The sequence below is a fragment of the Hemitrygon akajei genome, chromosome 11 (assembly GCF_048418815.1).
Source record: "Hemitrygon akajei chromosome 11, sHemAka1.3, whole genome shotgun sequence".
Taxonomy (NCBI): Eukaryota; Metazoa; Chordata; class Chondrichthyes; order Myliobatiformes; family Dasyatidae; genus Hemitrygon; species Hemitrygon akajei.
In genome coordinates, this window is record NC_133134.1 from 151,241,630 (window position 1) to 151,265,198 (window position 23,569).

Consider the following 23,569-nt stretch of genomic DNA (forward strand, 5'->3'; position numbering starts at 1 on the left):
GCTCATTAAGCAGTACGTACCTAGGAGCAGAGAACCACTGACTTGTGGCAAACTTCAGCCAAAGCTTCATTCGAAGGCTGCTGATTCCAAAGAGTATGTACTAGTCCTTATTGGCCATAGTCCTAGATCTGCCAGCACATCAGTACAGCGAGTTTGGAGCCACTGATGACTTGCCTTTCCATGTCCCATTCTATGTTCTCCTCTCAAAACCTAGATCTCACCAGTGTCATTTATTATTACCCTCATCATGCCTCCTCAAACTAACAGGTCAAAACATCCAAGCAACACACACAAAACACTGGAGGAACACAGCAGGCTAGCAGCTTCTATGGAAAAGAGTAGTTGACGTTTCGAAGGGTTTTGAGACCCTTCAGCAGGACTGGAGAAAAAGATAAGGAGGAATTTCTTTAGCCAGAGAGTGGTGAATTTGTAGAAACTATTGCTACAAAGGGCTGGTCATTGGGTATACATAAAATGGTTGATAAGTTATTGATTATTAAGATCATCAAAGGTTATGGAGAGAAGGCAGAACAGAGGTTGGGATACAGAATACAGAAGGCAGGTTGGGAGGGAAAATAAATCAATCTTAATGGAATGGTAGAGCAGTCTTGATAGGGCACATGACCTAATTCTGCTCCTATGTCTTATGGTCTTGTTAACCTTGGGGTTCTCCATGAGTTATCAGACTCAGAGATGTTGAGATTAAAATTCATTATGTACATTTCAACACTTTCCCATTATCCCACAGGACTATTATCCTACCTTCTTCCCATAATGGACTGACTTTTCTTTAGCCAAAGAGTGCTGAATTTGTATAATCTATTGCTACAAATGGCTGTGGAGGCTTGGTCATTGGGTATACATAAAGTGTATAAAGTTGGATGAAAATCATTCAACTTCCACTCAATGACCTGGCCTCCTCAATGAATTTCACAGATTTCAGAGGTACCACCCTCTTTCAAAAGAAATTCCCCCTTATCTCTGTTCTAAATGATTATCCCTCTATTCTGACGTTGTGCCCTCTGGTCCTAGACCCACTCACTACAGGAAACATCTCCACAGTCACCCCAGACAAGACTTTCAACATTCAATAGGTTTTAGTGAGATTCCCCTTCATTCTTCTAAATTCCAACAGCATAGGACCAGACCCAATAAATGCTCCTCATATGATGAGCCTTTCAATCCTGGAATCACTCATGAACCTCCTTTCAACCCTCTTCAAGGTCAGCACATATTTTCTTAGATAAGGGGCCCAGAACCACTCACAATACTCCAAGTGAGGCCCCACCTATGTTATATAAAGCCTCAACATTACATCCTTACTTTTATAGAAACACAGAAAACCAACAGCACAATACAGGCCCTTCAGCCCACAATGCTGTGCCGAACATGCACTTACTTTGGAAATTACCTGGGGTTACATATAGCCCTCTATTTTTCTAAGGTCCATGTGCCTATCCAGGAGTATCTTAAAAAACCCTATCGTATCTGTCTCCATCACCATTGCCGGCAGCCCATTTCATGCACTCAGCACTCTCTGAGTAAAACTCTTACCCCTGACATCTCCTCTGTCCCTATTTCCAAGCACCTTAAACCTGTGTCCTCTTGTGGCAGCCATTTCAGCCCTGGAAAAAAGTCTCTGGCTATCCACACGATCAATGCCTCTGATCATCTTATACACCTCTATCAGGTCACCTCTCATCCTCCGTCGCTCCAAGGAGAAAAGGCTGAGTTCACTCAACCTATTCTCATAAGGCATGCTCCCCAATCCAGGCAACATCCTTGTAAATCTCCTCTGCACTCTGTCTATGGTTTCCACATCCTTCCTGTAGTGAAACAACCAGAACCGAGAGGTCTGACCAGGGTCACATGGAGATGCAACATTACCTCTCAGCTCTTGAACTCAATCCCACAATTAATGAAGGCCAATACACCATACGCCTTCTTAACCACAGAGTCAACCTGCACAGCAGCTTTGAGTGTCCTATGGATTCGGACCCCAAGATCCCTCTGATCCTCCACACTGCCAAGAGTCTTACCATTAATACTATATTTTGCCATCATATCTGACCTACCAAAATGAACCACCTCACACTTATCTGGGTTGAACTCCATCTGCCACTTCACAGCCCAGTTTTGCATCCTATCGATGTCTTGCTGTAACATCTGACAGCCCTCCACACTATCCACAACGTCCCCCAACCTTTGTGTCATCAGCAAATTTACTAACCCACCCCTTCACTTCCTCATCCAGGTCATTTATAAAAATCAGAAGAGAAGGGGTCCCAGAACAGATCTCTGAGGCACACCACTGGTCACTAACCTCTATGCAGAATATGACCCATCTACAGCCACGCTTTCCCTCCTGTGGGCAAGCCAATTCTGGATCCACAAAGCAAGGTCCCCTTGGATCCCATGCCTCCTTACTTTCTCAATAAGCCTTGCATGGGGTAGCTCATTAAATGCCTTGCTGAAATCCATATACACTACATCTACTGCTCTACCTTCATCAATGTGTTCAGTCCATCCTCAAAAAATTCAATCAGGCTTGTAAGGCATGATCTGCCTTTGACAAAGACATGCTGACTATTCCTAATCATGTTATGCCTCTCCAAATGTTCATAAATCCTGCCTCTCAGGATCATTTCCATCAACTTACCAACCACTGAAGTAAGACTCACTGGTCTATAATTTCCTTGGCTATTTCTACTTCCTTTCTTGAATAAGGGAACAACATCTGCAACTCCCCAATCTTCTAGAACCTCTCTCATCCCCATTGATGATGCAAAGATCATCACCAAAGGTTCAGCAATCTCCTCCCTTGCCTCCTACAGCAGCCTGGGGTTCATCTCATCTGGTCCCAGTTACTCATCCAACTTGATGCTTTCCAAAAGCTCCAGCGCATCCTCTTTCTTAATATCTATATGCTCAAGTTTTTCAGTCTGCTGTAACTCATCCCTACAATCAACAAGATCCTTTTCCATAGTGAATACCGAAGCAAAGTATTCATTAAGTACCTCTGCTATCTCCTCCAGTTCCATACAGTTTTCCACTGTCACACTTGATTGGTCCTGTTCTTGCACGTCTTACCCTTGTGTTCTTCACATACTTGTAGAATGCCTTGGGGTTTTCCTTAATTTTGCCTGCCAAAGCTTTCTCATGGCCCCTTCAGGCTCTCCTAATTTCATTCTTAAGCTCCTTCCTGCTAGCCTTATAATCTTCTAGATCTCTAATATTACCTAGTTTTTTGAACCTTTTGTAAGCTTTTCTTTTCTTCCTGACTAGATTTTCAACAGCCTTCATACACCACGGCTCCTATACCCTACCATCATTTCCCTGTCTCATTGGAACATATCTATGCAAAACTCCATGCAAATATCCCCTACAGATCTGCAACATTTCTGCTGTACATTTCCCTGAGAACATCTGTTCCCAATTTGTGCTTCCAGATGCCTGCCTGATAGCCTCATATTTCCCATTACTTCAATTAAACGCTTTCCTAACTTACCTGTTCCTATCCCTCTCCAATGCTATGGTAAAGGAGATAGAATTGTGATCACTATCTCCAAAATATTCTCCCACTGAGAGATCTGACACCTGACCAGGTTCATTTCCCAATTATACTCTGGTCATCTTGAGATGAATCCTAACATTGATTTTGCCTTCCTCATCACCAACTCAACCTGCATATTAACCTTTAGAGAATCATGATTGAGGACTCCCAAATCCCCTCTCACCTCAGATTTCTCAATTTTCTGTCCACTTAGAAAATTGTCTATGCATTTATTCCTTCTACCAAAGTCCATGGCATACACTTCCTGACCCTGTTTTCCATCTGCCACGTCCTTGTCCATTCTCCTACTCTTCTGCAACCTCCCTGCTTCCGCAACATTACCTGCCCCTCTTTGCATCGCCTGCAAACTTGGCCAAAAAGCCATCAATTTCATAATCCAAATCATTGGCCTGTAGCATAAATAAGAATGGTCCCAACACTGAACCTTGTGGAACATCACTATTCACCAGCAGCCAATCAGAAGACTCCCTTTATTCCTACTCTTTGCCTCCTGCCAATCAGCCAATGTTCTATCCATGCGAGTATCTTTTCTGTAACACCAAGGGCTCAAAGCTTGTTCAGCAGCCCCATGTGCGGCACCTTGTCAAAGGCCTTCTGAAAATCCAAGTATACAACATCCAATGATTCTCCTTTGTGTACCCTGTCTGTTGTTTCTTCAATGAATTCCAACCCTTGAGGAAACCACGTTGACTTTGACCTATTTTATCGTATACTTCTAAGAACCCCAAAACCTCATCCTTAATAATTGACTCCAACATCTTCCCAACCACTGAGGTCAGGCCACTGGCCTAAAATGTCCTTTCTTCTGCCTCCCTCCCTTCTTGAAGAGCAGAAAGACATTTGCAATTTTCCTGCGGAACCATGCCAGAATCCAGTGATTCTTAAAAGATCATTACTAGTATGTCCTCATTCTCTTCAACTACCTCTTTCAGAACCCAATGGTGTAGTCCATCTGGTCCAGGTAACTTACTTATCTTCAGATCTTTCAGCTTCCCAAGCACCTTCTCTCTAGTAATAGCAACAGCACTGCTTCTGCTCTCTGACACTCTTGAACATCTGGTATACTGCGAGCATCTTCCACAGTGAAAACTGATGCAAAATACTCACTCAATTTGTCTACCATTTCCTTGTCACCCATTACTATCTCTCCAGAGTCATTTTCCAGCAGTCTGATAATTACTCTTGCCTCTCTTTTACTCTTTATATATCCGAAAAAATATTTGGTATCCTCTTTGATATTATTGGCTTGCTTTCCTTCATATTTCATTTTTTCACTCTTTATGGCTTTCTTCTGTTGTCTTCTGTCAATTTTTTAAAAAAGCTTCCTAAACCTCTAAACTTCCCAATGATTTTTGCTCTATTATATGCTCTCTCTTTTGCTTTTATGTCTGATTTGACTCCATCCTGTCTTTAGAATACTATTTCTTCATTGGGATGCACCTAACCCGGTGCCTTCCGAATTGCTCCCAGAAAATTCAGCCATTGCCTCTCTGCCATCATCCCTGCTCATGTCCCCTTCCAATCAATTTTGGCAAACGCCTTTCTCGTGGCTCTGCAATTCTCGTTACTCCTCTGCAAAACTGAAAAAATCTGAATTTAGCTTCTCACTCTCAAATTGCTAGGTGAATTTTATTATATTATGATCACAGCTTCCTAAGGGTTCTTTTATCTTAAGCTCCCTAATCAAATCCTGTTCATTACACAGCACCCAATCCAAAGTAGTTAATTCCCTAGTGAGCTCAATCACAAGCTGCTCTAAAAAGCCATCTCATAGGAATTTTCTCAAATTCCCTCTCTTGGGATCCAAAAGCAGCACCAATCCCCATGAAATTCCCTATGACTATCATAGCATTGCCCTTTGGACATTCATCACCTATCTTCCATTGGAATTTGCAGACCACATCCTGGCTCTTGCTTGGAGGGCTGTATACAACTCCCATCAGGATCTTATTACCCTTGCAGTTCCTTATCTCTACCCACAATGATTCTACATCTTCCTACCTCATGTCACCTTTTTCTAATGATTTATAACAGAGCAACGCTGTCCACTCTGCCTTCCTGCCTGGCTTTTCAATACAATGTACATCCTTGGATGTTAAGCTTCCAACTTTAATCTTCTTTCAGCCACGATTCAATGATGCCCACAATATCATACCTACCAATCTCTAACTGCATCAAGTTCTGAAAAATGCGTGTATTCAAATATAACACCATCAGCACTGTATTTGTCATCCTTTTTAATTTTGTTCCCGTTACACTGGAACTCATTCCACTTTCTATAATTTTACCCAATCATCTACCTATCCTTCTGACAAATCTCACTACTCTGTTTGTATACCAACTGCCCCATCCTCAGCCCTATCACCCAGTTCCCATCCCTCTGCCAGATCAGTTTAAACCCTCCCCAACAGCTCTTGCAAACCTTCCCACAAGGATATCAGTTCCTTTCAGGTTCGGATGTAACTCGTCCCTTTTGTACAGTCATAACTTCTCCAGAAGAGATTCAAATGATCCAGAAATCTGAAACCCTGCCCTCAGCACCACTTCCTCAGCCATGCATTCATCTGTCAAGTCATCCTATTCTTACCCTCACTGGTGTGTGGCACAGGCAGTTTTCCAGAGATTACTACCCTGGAGGCCCTGCTTTACAGCATTCTACCAAGCTCCCAAAATTCGCTCTTCAGGGCCTCTTCCTTCTCCTACCTACTGTACTTCATTGGTGCGAATACATACCACGGCTTCGGGCTGCTCACCCTCACCCTTTAGAATGCTGGGGACCTGATCAGAGACCTAGCAGGAAACATACCATCTGAGTGCCTCTATCTCATCAATAGAATCTTGTGTCTTCCATCCTGATGGAATCCCCAATCACTACTGCACTCCTCTTCTCCACCCTTCCATTCTGAACCACGGAGCCAGACTCAATTCAGAGACCCAGTCGCTGAAGCTTTCCCCAGTCCCCTGAAGCTTCCCCCCACTCCCCCAAACAGTATCCAAAGTGGTATACATATTATTGAGGGGAACAGCCGTAGGGGCACTTTGCACTGGCTGCTCATTTCATTTCCCATTCTGATAGTCAATCAGGTACCTGCCTCTTGCAACTTAGGAATGAACACCAACCTGCAGTTCCTATCCATCACCTCCTCAGTTTCCTGTATGAGCCGAAGGCCATCGAGCTGTACTTCCTTGAAATGTCCTCCGAGTAGCAGCTAATCGGTACACCTGATGCAGATGTCCCAATTGTTTTATGGGGATTTCCACTGTTAGTTCATACAAAACAGCAGTACAAAAGATTTGTAGGAAATTGGAACAAGAATTGGCTATGATAGAGAGGGTTTTCAGGTTTGTTCCACGAGTAATTTCCTGGCCTGAGTTTGTTTCCAGATATACACACACACGAACATCTCTAATATCAAAACACTGGCTCTAATACATATCAGCTATACATGATGCTTTGTAGTAGATTGTAAGATTGAGTTAGATGACAGCATTAAGCTTTCTGAGCTGATTTTTGACTGTAGATAACAAAGAAATGAGAGCAACAAAAGCACAATCTTTTGTGGTTATGTAATAGAATTAAACTTTTGTGTTAAAGGGGGAATAACTACAGTGTACTTTCTGCCATATCGGAGCCTCAGCTGGAGGATATACATTATTACATTCAAAGCTATTTTGAATTACAGATCTAAAAATGGGGAAAGAAACAAAACATACATTTACATTGAGTAATCTTTTGGATGGGAATCAAAGGTTTAGTGCAAATAAGAAAAATGGATGAAAGCCAACACTTTTTCAGTTCAGGTGATCTGAGTTCAATTTCCCCCACTGCAGGTAAATAGTTTGTATGTTCTCCACGTGACCACATGGATTTCCTCCCATATTCCAAAGGCATACTGGTTGGTAGGGTGATTGGTCACTGTAAGTTGTCCCATGGTTCAGCCAAAATTAAATCGACTGCAGGGCGGAGAGGATTGAAGAGCTGGAAGAGCTTATTCTGCACTGTATTTCAATAAATAGACCTGGATAGCAATATTCAGTTTCATAATTCAAATAATACAGTTGCACAGGTGGGCAATGGAAAAGGTTATGGATGATTAAAAAAAATCTGTGTTTATAACTGTTATTGGCCAAATGTTGAGATTGAAGTCAAGAAGGAGTGCAACTGGAATGTTAAGGTTATATTTTCAGTAGCAAAGTCCTTTTAATAAATTCACATTGTGCTACAAATAATGGAAGAGAACAAAGCAAATAATAACTACTGGGCAAGAATAGAAAATGTGATGAAAGCACTCAGCATTGAAATTTTTGTAAATGATCCAGTGGAAAATAACCAGAGTTATGGAGCATTGTGACTTTGAAATTATATTGTTCTTTATTTACTTATTTAAAGCCAGAAAAATAAATTATTTTTGATTCAATATGATTGAGCTTCTCAATTCAGGGAATAACTTGATTTATTTGGAATCAAATTTAGTTTGTACCAACTGTGGAATACAGCAGATTGGTATTTATCATGCACAAGGGAGTACCACCCACGTGGTGTTCAAATATTTCAGTGTGATTACAAATAGATTTTCTTTCCAAGAGTCAAACGTTTGTTTCCATTGGCAATAAGTAGACTTTAGAGCAGTCATGTGCCGTAAATGAACACACTCAAACACATTTCTTTAATCTGAATGAAAACCTAGCTAAAGAAGATAGCTCAGTATTGCTACCAATAATCCATCTTCAAACAGAAAAAAATGCATTTTTTAAAAACATTGCCATCAATTTCAGCAATCTGCTTTGATTACGTCTTCCTCCAGAAAAGAATTGTGAAAAGGAATGTTCTTGCATGGGCTTTGGTTTGGTAATGCAGATCTGCCTGCAGATATTATGAATTACTGATATGATTTCTACGTGTGGAAGCAAGCAGAATTATGCAGTTTTAAGGAACACTATCAGCTGTATTAGCATATTCCAAAGCAAGGTCCATGAGATTTTAGGTGGTTGCAATGGCTTGTTCTCCAATTGTTAAGTCTAATGGTCTAAACTATTTAAATACAAATCTTTGTAAACCTGCAATATTAACAATCAAGTATTTGTTGAATCCACACTTTTCTGCCATCCCTGGTATTCCACAAGTGTGGTTTAAATTTACAGGTATATTGTTAAGTTTGATATGATCTATAGCTGAGTCTTCACTTCATTTGCAGAACTGCTAGCAACACCTTTAGGGTTCTTCCAGGTCTGCCATCTTAACCTTGGCAGAAATTAGGTGGAAGATAAGTGGTGCATCTGCTGATGTTACTGTGGCAGAACATGACAAGGACATTCTCTGTGTATTTATTTCCTTCTGCAAGCAGATATCAGTTTTCATTCATCCCTGACTGGGACAAAGATAGTCACCAGAATAGTCCCTAAGCTCGATTCTCACATTCATTGTAATGACATCCACATCTCTAGCACTTTAACACCATACATTGCCACATCTCCAGAAACTCACCTATGTAAACCGGAGCATGATTTGACATGACATTTTCATCGAGATAGGTCACTCCCAGAGTGTAGAGCGGGGTTGCTCCAATGCCATGGAGAAACTGTCCAAACATGAACAGAAACCTGAAGTCGGAATAGCTCGACGCACCTTCATGACGCTGTGTAGACCGACTGTTGTTGCACAAACCAGAATCCTCTGTTAAGTCATAAGCACTAGTAAAAAAGTGAGGCAGAGAAAACACCAGTGACCCCAACCCCATGATTAGTACCCCCCAGCCGAGCCATCGTGGCTTGTGACCACTGCCCCCAAAGTAGCTGACGAAAAGCAGGCAGATGCATGCTGCTATATCATAAGAGCTGGCAATCAATCCACTGTGGTAGCTCTGTAGATCAAACCTCCGTTCAATTGAAGTAATTACAGTATTGATAAATCCATTTACAATCATTCCTTGGAGAAAGGAAGCAAAACAGAGGAAGACGAGTATTCCTATTGGCGTGTTGAAAACCTGCAGATACTTGGGCTTGAACAAACCCCAGCCACACTCATTTTCTGGAGTGCTCTGGTGTGATGTGTGTTGGTGAGAATCACTGTATACTTTCGTCCCATTGCACTTTATTTTCTCAGTGGTTACTCGATCACTCGGAATCTCTAAATTATTGGTGCTCAAGCAAGGATCATTTAGGTTCAGCAGTTCCTGCCGGGAGCTGAACGAAGCATCTCCTGCTAAATGATTCGACATCTTCCGTCTTAGTCCAAAACCTCTTCCACAATATTTCAGTAAGTGAAGGTAAAGAGAATTATCTCTTCTGATTTAGCAGTCCATCATACAGTCTCGCACCATGTCTTCAGGATTATTTGTTTCACTCTGCAGAAGAAATAAGCAATTACTATCATCCATGTTATATACAGTAAGTCAAAGCACAGAGAGGCAACATCACAATGCATGGCTGTTATCACTTCAACATCCACTTTTAAACCCTTATATGAAATTTCTATATTGCCCCCTAAAACTGTAAATCATTCTATTTTATATTTTGTACTTAACAGAACAGTAAGAAAATTTATGAGGTAAAGTGTATTTAAGTGGTCCAATAACTTGAGATCAGAATGAATAAATTAAAAACAATGTTGTTGGGGGTGGGGGGGGGGGGAGAATCAAAACTGGCCTGCAATTCCCTGATGGAGAAAAAAAAAAGCCTGCATTTGTTACTTGATCTTGACTGATCAAGGTGCTTGATTTGGAAATACCATCCTTAAGTTGAGAAGTCCACAGTGCCAACCGGGATGACCAACAGGAGAACTAGGGATGGCACTGCTGACATTCTGAATATATAATCGCAAAAAAGGGGTTCCAAACAAGCACAGATGCTTCACGTAATTTAGTCCAGGTAAATAAAAGCTAGTCAAAATGGCAAGATTCAAGCAATAAAACAGACAGATTTAAGACAGAAGTTTCAATGTCTGGGAATCTGAAAGCTAGAGTTATTAAAATGGAGGAGGGGCAAATTGGAGGAGGTTATAAATCTTTACGAGCATTTGCAGTGCAGGAGATCACTATTCAGCCTATCACAAACACATTAGCTGGAGAAGCCCTAAGCAGCCTTCTCCTGTTTTCCAGCTCACAACCCGGAGTTTTGCAAATGAAATACTTAAATCAATTACAATTTAAATGCACTGAGAGTTTCTGCCTTTGTTTTGCATATTGCAAACCACTATCATCCCATCCTGTTATAGTTACGATTCAAAAGATTTGCTGTGTATGCCCATTAGAAAATGAATCTCAGGGTTGTATATGGTGACATAGATGTACTTCAATAATAAAATTTACTTCTAACTTTGAACATAGGGAAAATGACTTCCCTCAAATTCTTATTGTTAACAACTTTTCCAATGTATTTATTTATTTTAAAAGAGATACAACTTGGTAACAGGCCCTTCTGGCCCAATGAGCTGGTGCTGCCCAATCACACCTTGTTACCCATTAACTTACTATCCCTGTCTCTGGAATGTGAAAGGAAACCAGAGAGCCTGGAGGAAACCTATTTGGTCATGGGGAGAATGTACATACTCCTTGCAGACAGCAGTAGGAATTGAATCCGGTCACTGGCACAGTAATTATAACTGCTACTCTACCGTACCATAGCTATGCTATCGAGCTCTGATTACAGAACTGATCGTTCTTATGCACTTGGACTCGTTTGATTAAAATTTTATACATCAGTTAAATCAAATTCACTCTGCAGTAATAAAACAGTCACAGCCTATTTAAACTCTACTCCTGATAATTTAGTCATGTAACTCGTCTAGTGCTAGCATATCTTTCTTGCAATATACTGACCAGTAATTGTATGTGCTTTGGTGGTCTACCTGGGAGATCGCCGAGATGGGCAGAGAGGAGGGCATGATGTTAATTAAAGGCAGCTGCAAGAATTTTAAAGCTCAGCTCTTCCTGGAGCGGTTGCCCACACAGGCCTGCGAGCACAGGAGGAACGAGGTGCAAGGCCCAGGCCATGCTCTCTTCTCACTGCTGCCATTGGGATGAAGGTAGAGGAGCCTTAGGTTCTGCACCACCAGGTTCAGCAACAATGATTACCAATCAACCATCAGTCTTACTGAACCAGCGTGGACAAATTTACTCCCCTCAAAACTGAACTTCTCACCACAAAACTGAAGTAACCACTGAACGCAACCTAGGGATTCACTTTCAAGAACTCTACAACTCATGCTCTTGGTATAATTTATTATTTACTTTTGTATTTGCACAGTTTGTCTTCTTTTATACATTGCTTTCTCATCGGTTTTTGTGTGTAGTTTTTCATTGTTTCTAATGTATTTCTTTGCTCTGCTGCGAATGCCTGTAAGAAAATGAATCTCAGGATAATATGCAGTGACGTAGGAGTACTTTGATAATAAATTGACTTTGAACTTTGAAGATAGAAACTAGAGTTTGGGATAAACTCAAGATGACAGAATGAGAAATCAGTCAGTAGGGCATTGGAGTAGTCAAGTATAGCTGTCTCAAAGGAATGAAGGATTCAGCAGCATTAAAACTAAAACTGAGGTCGAGTTGTGTAATGCTCCAGAGATGGAATAATGCAAACTTGGTGATGATGTAGCCTTGAGTTCAGAAGCTCATTCAAGATTTAAGTACAATATTACGGTTATGAACAGTCATTCACCCTTGGGTACTTACTGGGAACAGAGAAGTGTTACCAGCTGGAATATGTTGCATGGACTCTAACATTAAATCAAAGGATCAAAGATTCTTTTATTATCTATGTATCTATGCAGTATACAACTCTGAGATTTTTCTTCTCCAGAGAGCGAAACAGTGTTTATTGGTGATGCTGGAATTATTGGAGTATAAAAATTGCATTATTTGCTGTTTAACCAAAACTATGTAGTCAGCTTTGAAACTTGCTATTTGCTATGCATGTATCCAATTCTGTAGGAGAATGAAATCTTAAGAATGTAGAAGACAATGGTGTGTTAATGAGAGGTAGCTAAGAGATGTGGATTATGTAGTCTGAGTTTGCCATTTGCTATGCATGTATCCAATTGAATGTAGAAGACAATGGTGTGTTAATGAGAGGTAGCTAAGAGATGTCGATTAGAACATGATTAAGTCAATGGGTAGAAACAATAATGGCGGATGTACTTGTGATGTGCAATCGTAGACCGATTACATATGCTAATGCAACTAAACCAGGAGATTGCTATATAAAAAATGCTATGTCCAAGGTTCAGTGGGCAATCAGCGACTAGCTCAATGACTGTCTCAGCTTTGATTTGCAAATTAAAGTTTAATATTTCTTGAAGAATCTTCTGCGTCTCCTGGTCGTTTGTGGGGCACGAGAAACCACGACAAAATTGGCGACTGCGGCAGGACCGGAAGAGACCCGCAGAAAAGGAAACGGCAGATTGGGAACGCTTCCCAGTCCTCTAGGGACCCCCACAAGGCTAACAGAATTAAGGGTGCACCCAAACAAAAGGTAAGCGCTTTTTGCGACAATTTGGACTAAGAATTCTGTTGGCTTTGGGGAGGTCTTGGAGTCTCAGAAGTGTGGAACCACTGACGAAGGGTCTCTCCGGTCCAAAGAATCTGGCAGAATTGGGGGTTAACAGGAGGCTCAGAGGATTGATCAAGAACACTGCAGTGAGGGTAAGTACAAATAAGTTAATAAGAAGTTAAGTTAAGAAAAAGTCCACGTGGTGTTGGTAAATTCCTGTGGGTACCGCTTAGTATGAAACGAAGAGCTGAACGGGCAGGGAAAGGAAAATAGAGAAAATCCTCGTGGATACCACCTTAAGAGATAAGGGTCTGAATAGACGAGGTGCAAAGAGCAAGTTCTGTGGGTACCGCTCTGAATAGAGGTCTGTACGGGCAGAACAGAATAGACTAGGCATAGAATTAGAGTAAATAATATTATCCAGTAAACGAACTGTGAATCTCTGAAATACCTTAAAAAGCGAGAACAACATGACAGGTAAAGGAACGGCAGTAGAGATTCTGAGCAAAAAAACTCGGTAAATAAATATGAGATCACAAAAACTTCAGAAAAATTGGAAAAAAGAACCAAAAACCTGGTCACAAAGTGGCCAAGAGAAGGAATGTTTGATGTAAGTTTGTCCGAAGAAATGGAGGGACTAATTAAAAATTACAAACCAAAAGATAAATCTAAGAAAAGAGGGCAAAAAAGAGAACGAGAAATGGAAGTGCTAAAACTCTTCAGAACAGAGGGAGAAAGGCTGAGGAGGACAGGTAGAATATTGATTACAAGCGAAGAAGACACTAAGGTGCTGGAGAAACAGCCTGTTAAAGAGAGAGAAGGGTATGGAGAGAAGCTGGCCTCGGCTTCGTACCCGGATGCGAAAGAAACAGAAAAGCCCCCTCCCTATAATGAGGAAGGAACCCCTAATCAGTGCCCCCTGCTGACGGGAACAGTAAACATGCAGGGAGAAGTACAAGTTTGGGATAATGAGGAGGAAAAAAAACAATACGAGAAGGAAAAAGCGGCGATATGGAAGGAGATACAGGCAGAAAGGATAAAGGTGGAACAGGCACAGAGAGAAATGGAAGAAGGGATTGAACGGATGAAATACTTGAGAGAGGAAAAGGAGTATGAGGAGTATCGGTTATACCATAGAAATAAACAGACTAGAAAAGAAAGTGGCTGATCAGGGCGGGAAGAGATGAGGCATTCAAGAGGAAGTGGAAAAAAGATAGGAGATGAGAGGCTTGGAGAAACACAAGAGAGAAGGGAATCAAGCACGAGTAAGGATCATGAGGATGTACAGGTGTACAGACACGGACAGGAAGAAAGAGAAGGTGACTCATTGGAGGAGCAAGAGTTAAGTGGAGAGAGAGAGGATGCGAGAATTTGTGGGGAAGAGGTAGGAGGCAGAAGCCTAGAAGAGCAGAAGGAGGCGGTCGGGGAGCGACTTGCGGAAGTAGAGAGAGAGCCAGATAAGTTACTGAGAGGGGATTGCCAGAGGAGATGCGAAAAATACTCCAGGGGCCAACCAAGTATTGAATCAAGACAGAAAGGAAGGACTCCACAGGGAGATCGAGGGAAGAAGAGGACCCCGGAGACATTTGTGTGGGAGGCAGTAAAGACATACCCTGAGACAGATGGGGAGTCAGGCGAGAAGGAGAGCCAGGGCAGGTGGGAAGAAGGAGGAAGAATGATGCCGTTGTTAGTTAAAGGATCAGGACAAGTGCAGTACATCCCTTGGGGATCCCAGGACCTAGAAGGGCTGAAAAACACTCTGCCCAATCTACATGAAGGAGCAGGGAAATGGATTAGAGCCTTTGAAGAAGAAATGGCGGGACGATTATTGGCTATGGGAGATTTGAAGGCACTATTGATAAGGTGGATGGGAACCTCCAAATTTAACAAACTAATGGAAATGGCTGGCATAGTAAACTCAAACGACCCGAGAACTGATGGAGACGGGTTTGACAGAGTGAGGCAGAGGGTATGGCAAGCCCTCAGGAAGCTTTATCCACCCAAAGTGGACCCCAAAGCCTTAAAGGGGGATCCACTAGGAGACACTGAAAACCCAGCAGCCTACGTAGAAAACCAATTGAAAAGGTGGAGACTGGAGACTGAGCAAGAGGTGGAAAATAGCTTATTTATCACCACACTGTTCCGACATAGCATTTTGGATGCAATGCCTCCGCAAGTAAAATCCAAACTGGAGGAAGTGGTTGGGCTGACGTCAATGACCCCACAAGAATTTAGAGACCACGTAGTCCATGCGGTTGAGAAATACTGGAAAGACAAGCAAAAGTTGGCTGAGCAGCAGGAAGAGGTGCAAAGAAAGTTAATACAAATGCAGCTCGAAGAACTCAAAAAGAAGGAAAAAGAGAAAAGCAAAAAGATGCTGCCAGCAACCACCGGTCCGAGTACAGCCATCGAACTGGATGAAGCACCGCTATATGGAGGAACCGATCATACTGTAAGACAAGGGCCGGAAAACCCCATGCCAATAATCAACGACTTTGGAGGAGCATTCCCACAAACGCCCTATCAGGAACAGACTGAATTCAAACAGCCCAGACAGGACTGGAAGTCCCAAGGAGGGGGACAGAGGAGCTATGGGCAGAGGGGACCAGTGAGGAAACGGGGAAAGAGAGGTAGAGAGATTGTGCTGGGGATGTAATCAGCCAGGTCACATGAGAAGAGATTGTCCATATACACCATGACCTGTCACACACCAGCAGGAACCGATAAGAAGGGAACTAAAGTTTAGCCAAGGACCAGCCCCCACAGGCCCAAGCGGACCTGTGAACCCCTATGTGAGGTATTGGGGTGCCCCGAGAACTCGAGTGGGAAGGGACATTACCCAATGATAACAAGGGAGGCAGACGAGGAACCCATTGTTCAGGTTATGTCAGAAGGGCAACTGACACCAATGATGATAGATACTGGAGCCATGTACACTTGTGTACAGCCACAGTATGCCCTTCACCTTCCCATGTCAGGAAAGTTTATTAAGACGGTAGGGTTCTCGGGGAAAACATAGTTGACACAGTGCACGGCTCCAGTGCAGTTGAGAATGGGAAATAAAGGAATTGTTTTGCCAGTGCTAGTATTTAAAGGAACTCCAATTAATTTGTTAGGCAGAGATGCCTTATTGAAACAAATTAAAATTAGAATGCACCAGAAATGGGCTGAGTGTGGAAAGAGCAGGGGCTCAATTGATAGTGCGAGAAGACAAGAAGGCTAATGTCTTTTGGATAGGAGACATTGCAGATCAGATTCAGGAAACCTGGGAGAAATGGAAAAAGGGCGTGCAGGCTATATTACCCAGGGCGGTAATACCCAAATCTGAGCTACATTGTACAGCGATTTTTGACGAGACTCAGAACAGGGAGTTAGAGGAGAGATGGCACCTGGAGGCATGTACCCAACAGCACCTGGAAGGGTAACCTGTGATAATTGGAAAGCAAGGGGCAGCTTTACAAGTTAAGTGGAACACCTTTTTAGAAAAATGGTACAGGATACCGGAGGCTGCGCCCCACGTAACGTTGTTGGTAAACAAGGGATATCAGTCTAAAGACTTAGGACCCTTAGTTAAGAGTGCAGAAACCATAACAGTGTGGAGGAAAATCACGCCAGAGGTGTGGATATCAGAAGACAACAATTGCATTAAAATAATGGTAAGTGTAGATATGGTAGGGACAGTGAGAGAGGTCGAAATAACTCCCCAACCACACATGCCATTGCTGGGAAAGGAAAGAGGCCAGCAGAAAGATAGAAGGTTAGATGAGTTGCCGTCTATTCTGTGGTCACAGCATGACACGGACGTAGGGAAAATAAAAACAGCTAGTCCGGTGGAAATAAGGCTAAAAAGGGGAGCAATTCCACCCAGGAGACCACAATACCCTCTAAGACCAGAAGCAGAAGAGGGAATAGCATCGACAGTGCAGGGGTTGCTTGAAATAGGAGTGCTTAAAAGAACAAACAGTCCATGCAATACCCCGTTGCTGCCGGTCTTAAAAGCAGATAAATCTAAGTGGAGATTGGTGCATGATTTGCGAGCGGTAAATGATGTGGTAGAGGACTGGCCAGCGGTAGTCCCCAACCCACACATGCTTTTGACTAATGTTCCACCAGAAGCAAGTTACTTTTCAGTGATTGATTTGTGTTCGGCTTTCTTCAGCATTCCTCTGGCTGACCAGTGTCAGTATCTGTTTGCATTTACTTACAGAGGTGCTCAGTATACCTATACCAGAATGCCGCAAGGATTTAAACATTCACCACATGTTTTTAATCAGGTATTGAAGGCAGACCTAGAGGGCATGCCATTGGAAAGTACATTGTTACAGTATGTGGATGACCTGTTGATTTGCTCCCACAGTAAGGAACAGTGTGAGCAGGACACTATAACTCTGTTAGAGAAGCTGGCACACGGAGGACATAAAGTATCCAAAAAGAAACTGCAATTTTGCACGCAGCAAGTGGAATACTTAGGCAGGGTAATATCCAAGGGAGTGAAGGCGATAGCACCAGATCAGATTGAGGCAATAACTAAGGCCCCAAAACCCCAGACTGTAGGGCAGATGATGACGTTTTTGGGAATGGCAGGGTACAGCTCAGATTGGATAGGAGAATATGCTGAGATTGTGGCACTTTTGAGAAAGATAATGAAAGAAGCAGGACATACCAATTTGAAGAACGGCCTACAGTGGAATGGAGAGGCGGAGATAGCTTTCAATACTATTAAGCAGGAATTGCAGTCAGCACCAGCATTAGCTTTGCCTGACTACGAGAAGGTTTTTCATTTGTATGTATCCAACTGACAGGAGGGTTATGTCACAGTGGTTCTAACACAGGAGACAAGCACAGGAAAAGCAAAGCAGCCGATAGCATACTACAGTACGAGACTAGATGAGGTGGCTCAGGGGTATCCACCCTGTTATCAGGGATTGGCGGCGCTGTACTATGCATATGGAAAGGCATCATCTGTAACCCTGGGCTATCCTGTGACTCTGTACACACACCACAAAGTAACAGAATTGCTGGAAAGAGGGAAATTTGTGCTGACGCCAGCCAGGATAGCAGCGTATCAGATGCTATTGACATTTCCAGATATAACTATACAGAGATGCACTACCAGTAATATAGCCGATTTTGTCCCTTTGGACTATGAAGGAGAACCCCATGATTGTGTAGGGAAGACAATGGCATTTGCCAAATTGAGAGCAGATTTACGGTCAGAACCACTAGAGGATGCAGATAAAAAGGTTCTGTTCGTAGATGGCTCTTGTTATAGGGCATAGGTGTCAAACACAAGGCCCGCGGGCCATATCCGGCCCGACATACAATTATATCCGGCCCGCGAGATCATTTTAGATAGATCTATTATTTTAATTATTAATGGCCCGGCGATATGAAGCGCTGATAACACACAAACTACAGATCCCATAACGCAGCGCAACAGCTGCCGATAGGCTACCCGGGAACATTCCCGCGTCAAGCGTCTGTTGCTGTATACAACGCTATTCTGAAGTCAAAGCTGGAGTGTAATGGGACACTAAAGGCAAAGTACGATACTGCAGGGCCTGTACAGTTTATTCGCTCCATTCCTGAAGCAATGCCTCAGCTCCGTCTACATGTGGCTCGAACCTTGTGCATGTTTGGTAGCACATATCTGTGTGAGAAGCTTTTCTCAGTGATGAAGATTAACAAAACATCACACAGGAGTCGTCTCACTGATGAACACCTGCAGTCCATCCTGAGAATCTCCACAACACAGAACCTTACACCAAACCTAAACGAACTTATTGCCAAGAAAAGATGCCAAGCATCCAGCTCTGACAAAACGGCATAAGAGCAAAGAAAACTGAGTGTTTTGATTTGTTGTTGTTTTAACTTTTGCTGAAAAGCACAAGTTTTATTTATATTTTCAGGGTTTTTTTGCAGCATGCTCATATTTCTAACTTGTATAATACTGACAGGAGATATTTTTATGGAGAGCAAAATATTTAAGTTATTTAAAGTTTTAGTTTATTTTTTCTGGAATAATATTCCTGTCTGTTTTTATTCATATTTATGTTCAAAAAATGTTTAGTTTTAGTGTGTTCAATAAATGTTTATCCTGTTCGGCCCGCGACCTAAAGTGCGCTTTGAGTTTTGGCCCCATGTGCAATTGAGTTCGACACCTCTGCTTAGGGCAACAGCTAGATGCAACTAGCAGGGTGGCGTGGCAAAACAGACAAGTACTGGATTGGCTTTTGGCAGAAAAAGGGGGTGTGTGTGTAATGTTTGGAGAACAATGCTGCACTTTCATACCGAACAATACTAGCCCAGAAGGATCTTTCACCAGAGCAATGAATAAATTAAAGAATCTGCGGACGGAGGTCAAACAGAATGCAGGATTTGAACATCAGTTCTTTGATTGGTTGGAAAGTAGACTCGGAGGATGGGGAGCATGGCTGACTAAAATAGCAATAACTGTCAGTATTATATTGTTGAGCTGTGCGCTTGTGCTGTGCTGTTTTCTTCCTTGTCTCAAGTCTCTTGTAGTGTGTGCTGCAACCAAACAATTTCCAATGCTCGTGGCAATTACTGAAGCAAGCTTAGTGGAGAAAGAAACACAGAAAATGTATCGTTACAGCCTACAACACCTGCAGGATGAACAAGAGCAAAACGACAATGTGGGAGTAGATTGTAAGGGCTTCTGAGTCTTTTTCCGTCTCAGGTACAGAGGGACAGCGGCCCAGGGTAACAGGGAGAGAATACTTTGTCTTGGCGCAGTAAATTATAGTTTAACCCGAGATTTGGGAATAAGTGCTTGAGTTTATTGGGGCTTTTGTGCGCAGACTCTTAGTCTTCTTTCTCTTTGTGAGACCCTCTGGGTCTCAAAGGGGGGATATATTGGAGTATAAAAGTTGCATTATTTGCTGCGTAACCAAAACTATGTAGTCAGCTTTGAAACTTGCTATTTGCTATGCATGTATCCAATTCTGTAGGAGAATGAAATCTTAAGAATGTAGAAGACAAGGTGTGTTAATGAGGTAGCTAAGAGATGTAGATTAGAACATGATTAAATCAGTGGGTAGAAACAATAGAAACGGACGTACTTGTGATACGCAATTGTAGACCGATTGCATATGCTAATGCAACAAACCAGGAGATTGCTATAAAAAATGCTATGTCCAAGGATCGGTGGGCAATCAGCTCAATGACTGTCTCAGCTTTGATTTGCAAATTAAAGTTTAATACTTGTTGAAGAATCTTCTGCGTCTCCTGGTCGTTTGTGGGGCACGAGAAACCACGACAGAATTAGTTTAAGATCGCACATGTACTGAGATAGGGTGAACATTATATGTTTGAGGTTTGTGAGCTGAAACGGTGTTACATGTTAGAGAGAGAGAAAAATAACTGAAGTGAATAGTGCTGCTGCTCAAGAATGATCCAGTCACCTGCCATTCAACTTTCCACCCCACTTCCAATCTCTCTAGGGCCTCCTATGTTGATCTGAACAAAATTCAAAATGAACTTGTGGAACAGCAACTCACCTTCTTGGCTTTCTGCTTTTTAAGCCTGAATTCAACAATTTTAGTCTAACATGCCCAGCGTTCAACAGTCTTTTGTTCTCTCCTTGCATGTCAGATTTGATTGTTCTCTCCCCCACCACACGCCATTTACCTCCTGCAGAAATGCTTTGCACACAATTGTACAGTTGACACCACCATCACCGGCATCATTTATTCTCTCTATGACTCCTCGCTATCACAGGCCCCTTCCCCTCCATTCTCCGGAACTTAGAACTGATTTCTTTTCTGATTTTTTCCTGACTGATGAAAGTCTGTTGTCCAAAAGTTTGAACAATTTCTTTTCCTAGAGCTAATTTACTGTTTGCTTTATAACCTCCTTTAGGTTGGATATGGTGCTAAAAGGCAAAAACCGCAGGATACAGATAATCGCACCAAGAATGAAGAAAAAATTAGCTGTATGTTGTAAATGGGAAGGTCTTGCCACTCCAAATTAAGAATTTTCTTTTAAAAAATATGATATAAAACATAGAACCTGTCAATAGAGGTTGGCAAAGAGATTTCTGTATGTTAAGTTCAGAAAGTCTGTATAATTTATCCTTGAATTACTCTGTACAATGGGTTGGATAAAGAAATTGTGGGAAACACAATACAAATACTTGGCAAGAAGTACATTTCAAATTGAAAACAGAGTTGGGCACTGAAGCACTCATCCAATACAATATTTTCAATTTTACTCCATAAAAGAGAGCTGCATAAAAGAATGCAAGTATCACTGTCACCTCCTTCAGGGGACAGTCATAGAGCAAGGAAAAAGAGCCTTTGGTTCAACTAGTCAATGCTGATCACAGCATCCTTTCTGCTAGTCCCAGTGCCTCGCATTTGGCCTGTAAACCTTGAATCCTATCCCAAAAGCTTCTTAAACACTGCATGGCAACAACCTCAAACACACCTTCTGGAAGCTCATTCCAAGCGCTTACTCTTTGTGCAAAGTGGTTTCCTGCCCAATCTCTTTTAAATCTCCCCCTCTTATCTTGTGCCAGTGACCTCTAGTTCTGGACTCTCGCAACCCTATCAAATCTTCACTCATTCTTCTATGCTCCCAAGAAATAAAGTGCTACACAACTCAACATTTCCCTATATCCAAGTTTTAAAAATTGGTAATTTGTAAAATCTGGACTGAAAATTTTCCACATAGACAATCCATTCAAGTTTGATTTTTTTTTTACAGAAAATTCAAATTGTGTTAATATACAACTCTTAACAGCAAATGCTAAATCCATTAGATCTGAAGTAAAAATCATTTTGCTCTCTATTACACACAAGCATTGAAGGATGACAATAAACAATCTTGAATAAAGCTAAAGCACAGATTTCAACTGTTAATGTCTTTGTCATTTTCATTATAAAGTCTAGGAAGGAAAGCTTTAATATTGCCTGGAAGTTTTAAAAGAATACATATTCCACATACAGACGTGATGCAGGAACAGTCAGCACTTGGACTGCTTAAGCATGCTTGTGGTTTTCTTTTGCATGATTGTCTTGCTTTGCATAGTCTTTCATTTATACCATCGTGTACATTACTGTATGCGTCTGTAATGCTGCTGCAAGGGTTTTGTGCACCTGTTCTTCACCATATGCATGTGACAATAAACACATCACCTGACTGGTCTGTCTTTCATTAAAATCCGGTTGTACCCTCATTCCTACCAACTCACCTTTCACCGCCAAATCAAGAATTGGGCACCTCACCCCCCAAAAAATCAAAGACTCTTGCCACTCTATCGGCAGAAATTTTCAAAGACTCAATTTCAGCTGCTCAAAGTAAGCTCCCTTTCTAAACACACGAGCAAATATCAGCCATCAGGAAGAAGGTACAGTATCCTCAGGACTCACACTACTAGATTCAGGAACAATTATTACCCCTCAACTATCAGACTCTTGAATGAGTGGGGATAACTTCACTTCACTTCCCTCTTCATTGAACTGTTTCCACAATCTATGGACTCACTTTCAAAGACTCTTCATCTCATGTTCTCAATATTTATTGTTTAATTATTTACTATAATTTTTTTCTTTTGTACTTGTCCAGTTTTTTCTGCCTTTTGCACATTGGTTGTTTGTCCACCCTGTTAAGTGTGATCTTCCACTGTTTCTATTATGCTTCTTGGATTTACTAAGTATCCTACAAGAAAATGAATCCCAGGTTTGTATATGGTGATGCATTTGTACTTTGAAAATAAATTTCCTCTGAACTTTGAAACATCCTCTCCACCCCAACTTTGCCATAAACCCCCACCCCCACACGAAATTGCATCTTTCAATCAACCCATTTTTACTCTTCTGAACTGCATGGATGTAAACTTTGCCTGTTCAAATTTATTTCTTAAGGCAAATTAATTATTTCAGATACCAGACCGATAAACCTGAGAGTAACTTCCAATCTACTGAAACCTTTTTTTAAAAAAAAATAAAGTACAGGAGCCCAATTCAATGTAACATATACTCAGCAATACATGTACTGTGTTTGAATATATAATTCAAATGGCTGTAGGCTCTGGCATTATAACAATAAACTTTACTCGATTGAGCAGTAAACAGCAGAAAGTTAATGATTGTTCAAATACCTTAAAATACAAGCACCATAAATCCAAGTACGTATATATTCACTGCGCAGGTTACAAAAGGATGAAGATGTATCTATAACTTCAGCATTCCAAAATCCTTAAACTTGAAGAGTATTTTCTAAACACTGCGAGAAAAAGGTTCCATACACTTCCAGTAGTGTTCTCACCTGCCTAGTTCAGGTGCAATGAGAGGAGTTCTGCTCTGTTCCTTATGCTTACAAAATGACTTTTTGGGCGTGTCTGACACTAATGTTAGCAATGTGCCAAAAGTCCAAACAGGTTTAAGTGTTGCTAGATAGATCCCTTACCTTGACAACTAGGAAATAAGAACTGTGCCTTAACTTGTCTTTCCTGTCATTAAAATAGTGACAGGACACGATCAA

The 23,569-nt window shown here is 41.7% G+C and overlaps 1 protein-coding gene across 10 annotated transcripts in view; it reads right to left on the reverse strand.

The window, feature by feature from the left end:
* The window catches only part of slco4a1 (solute carrier organic anion transporter family, member 4A1), a 229,844-nt gene that overhangs the window by 71,246 nt on the left and 135,029 nt on the right, over positions 1-23,569 (reverse strand). For 9 of the 10 annotated variants that reach the window (XM_073061927.1, XM_073061931.1, XM_073061925.1 and 6 more), the window contains one exon: positions 9,060-9,918. In XM_073061927.1, coding sequence (XP_072918028.1) covers positions 9,060-9,792 — 733 coding nt within the window. In that variant the 5' untranslated portion in view covers positions 9,793-9,918. Of the gene's footprint in view, positions 1-9,059; positions 9,919-23,186; positions 23,352-23,569 lie in introns of those variants that run through there. The other variant, XM_073061934.1, reaches the window with a different exon arrangement.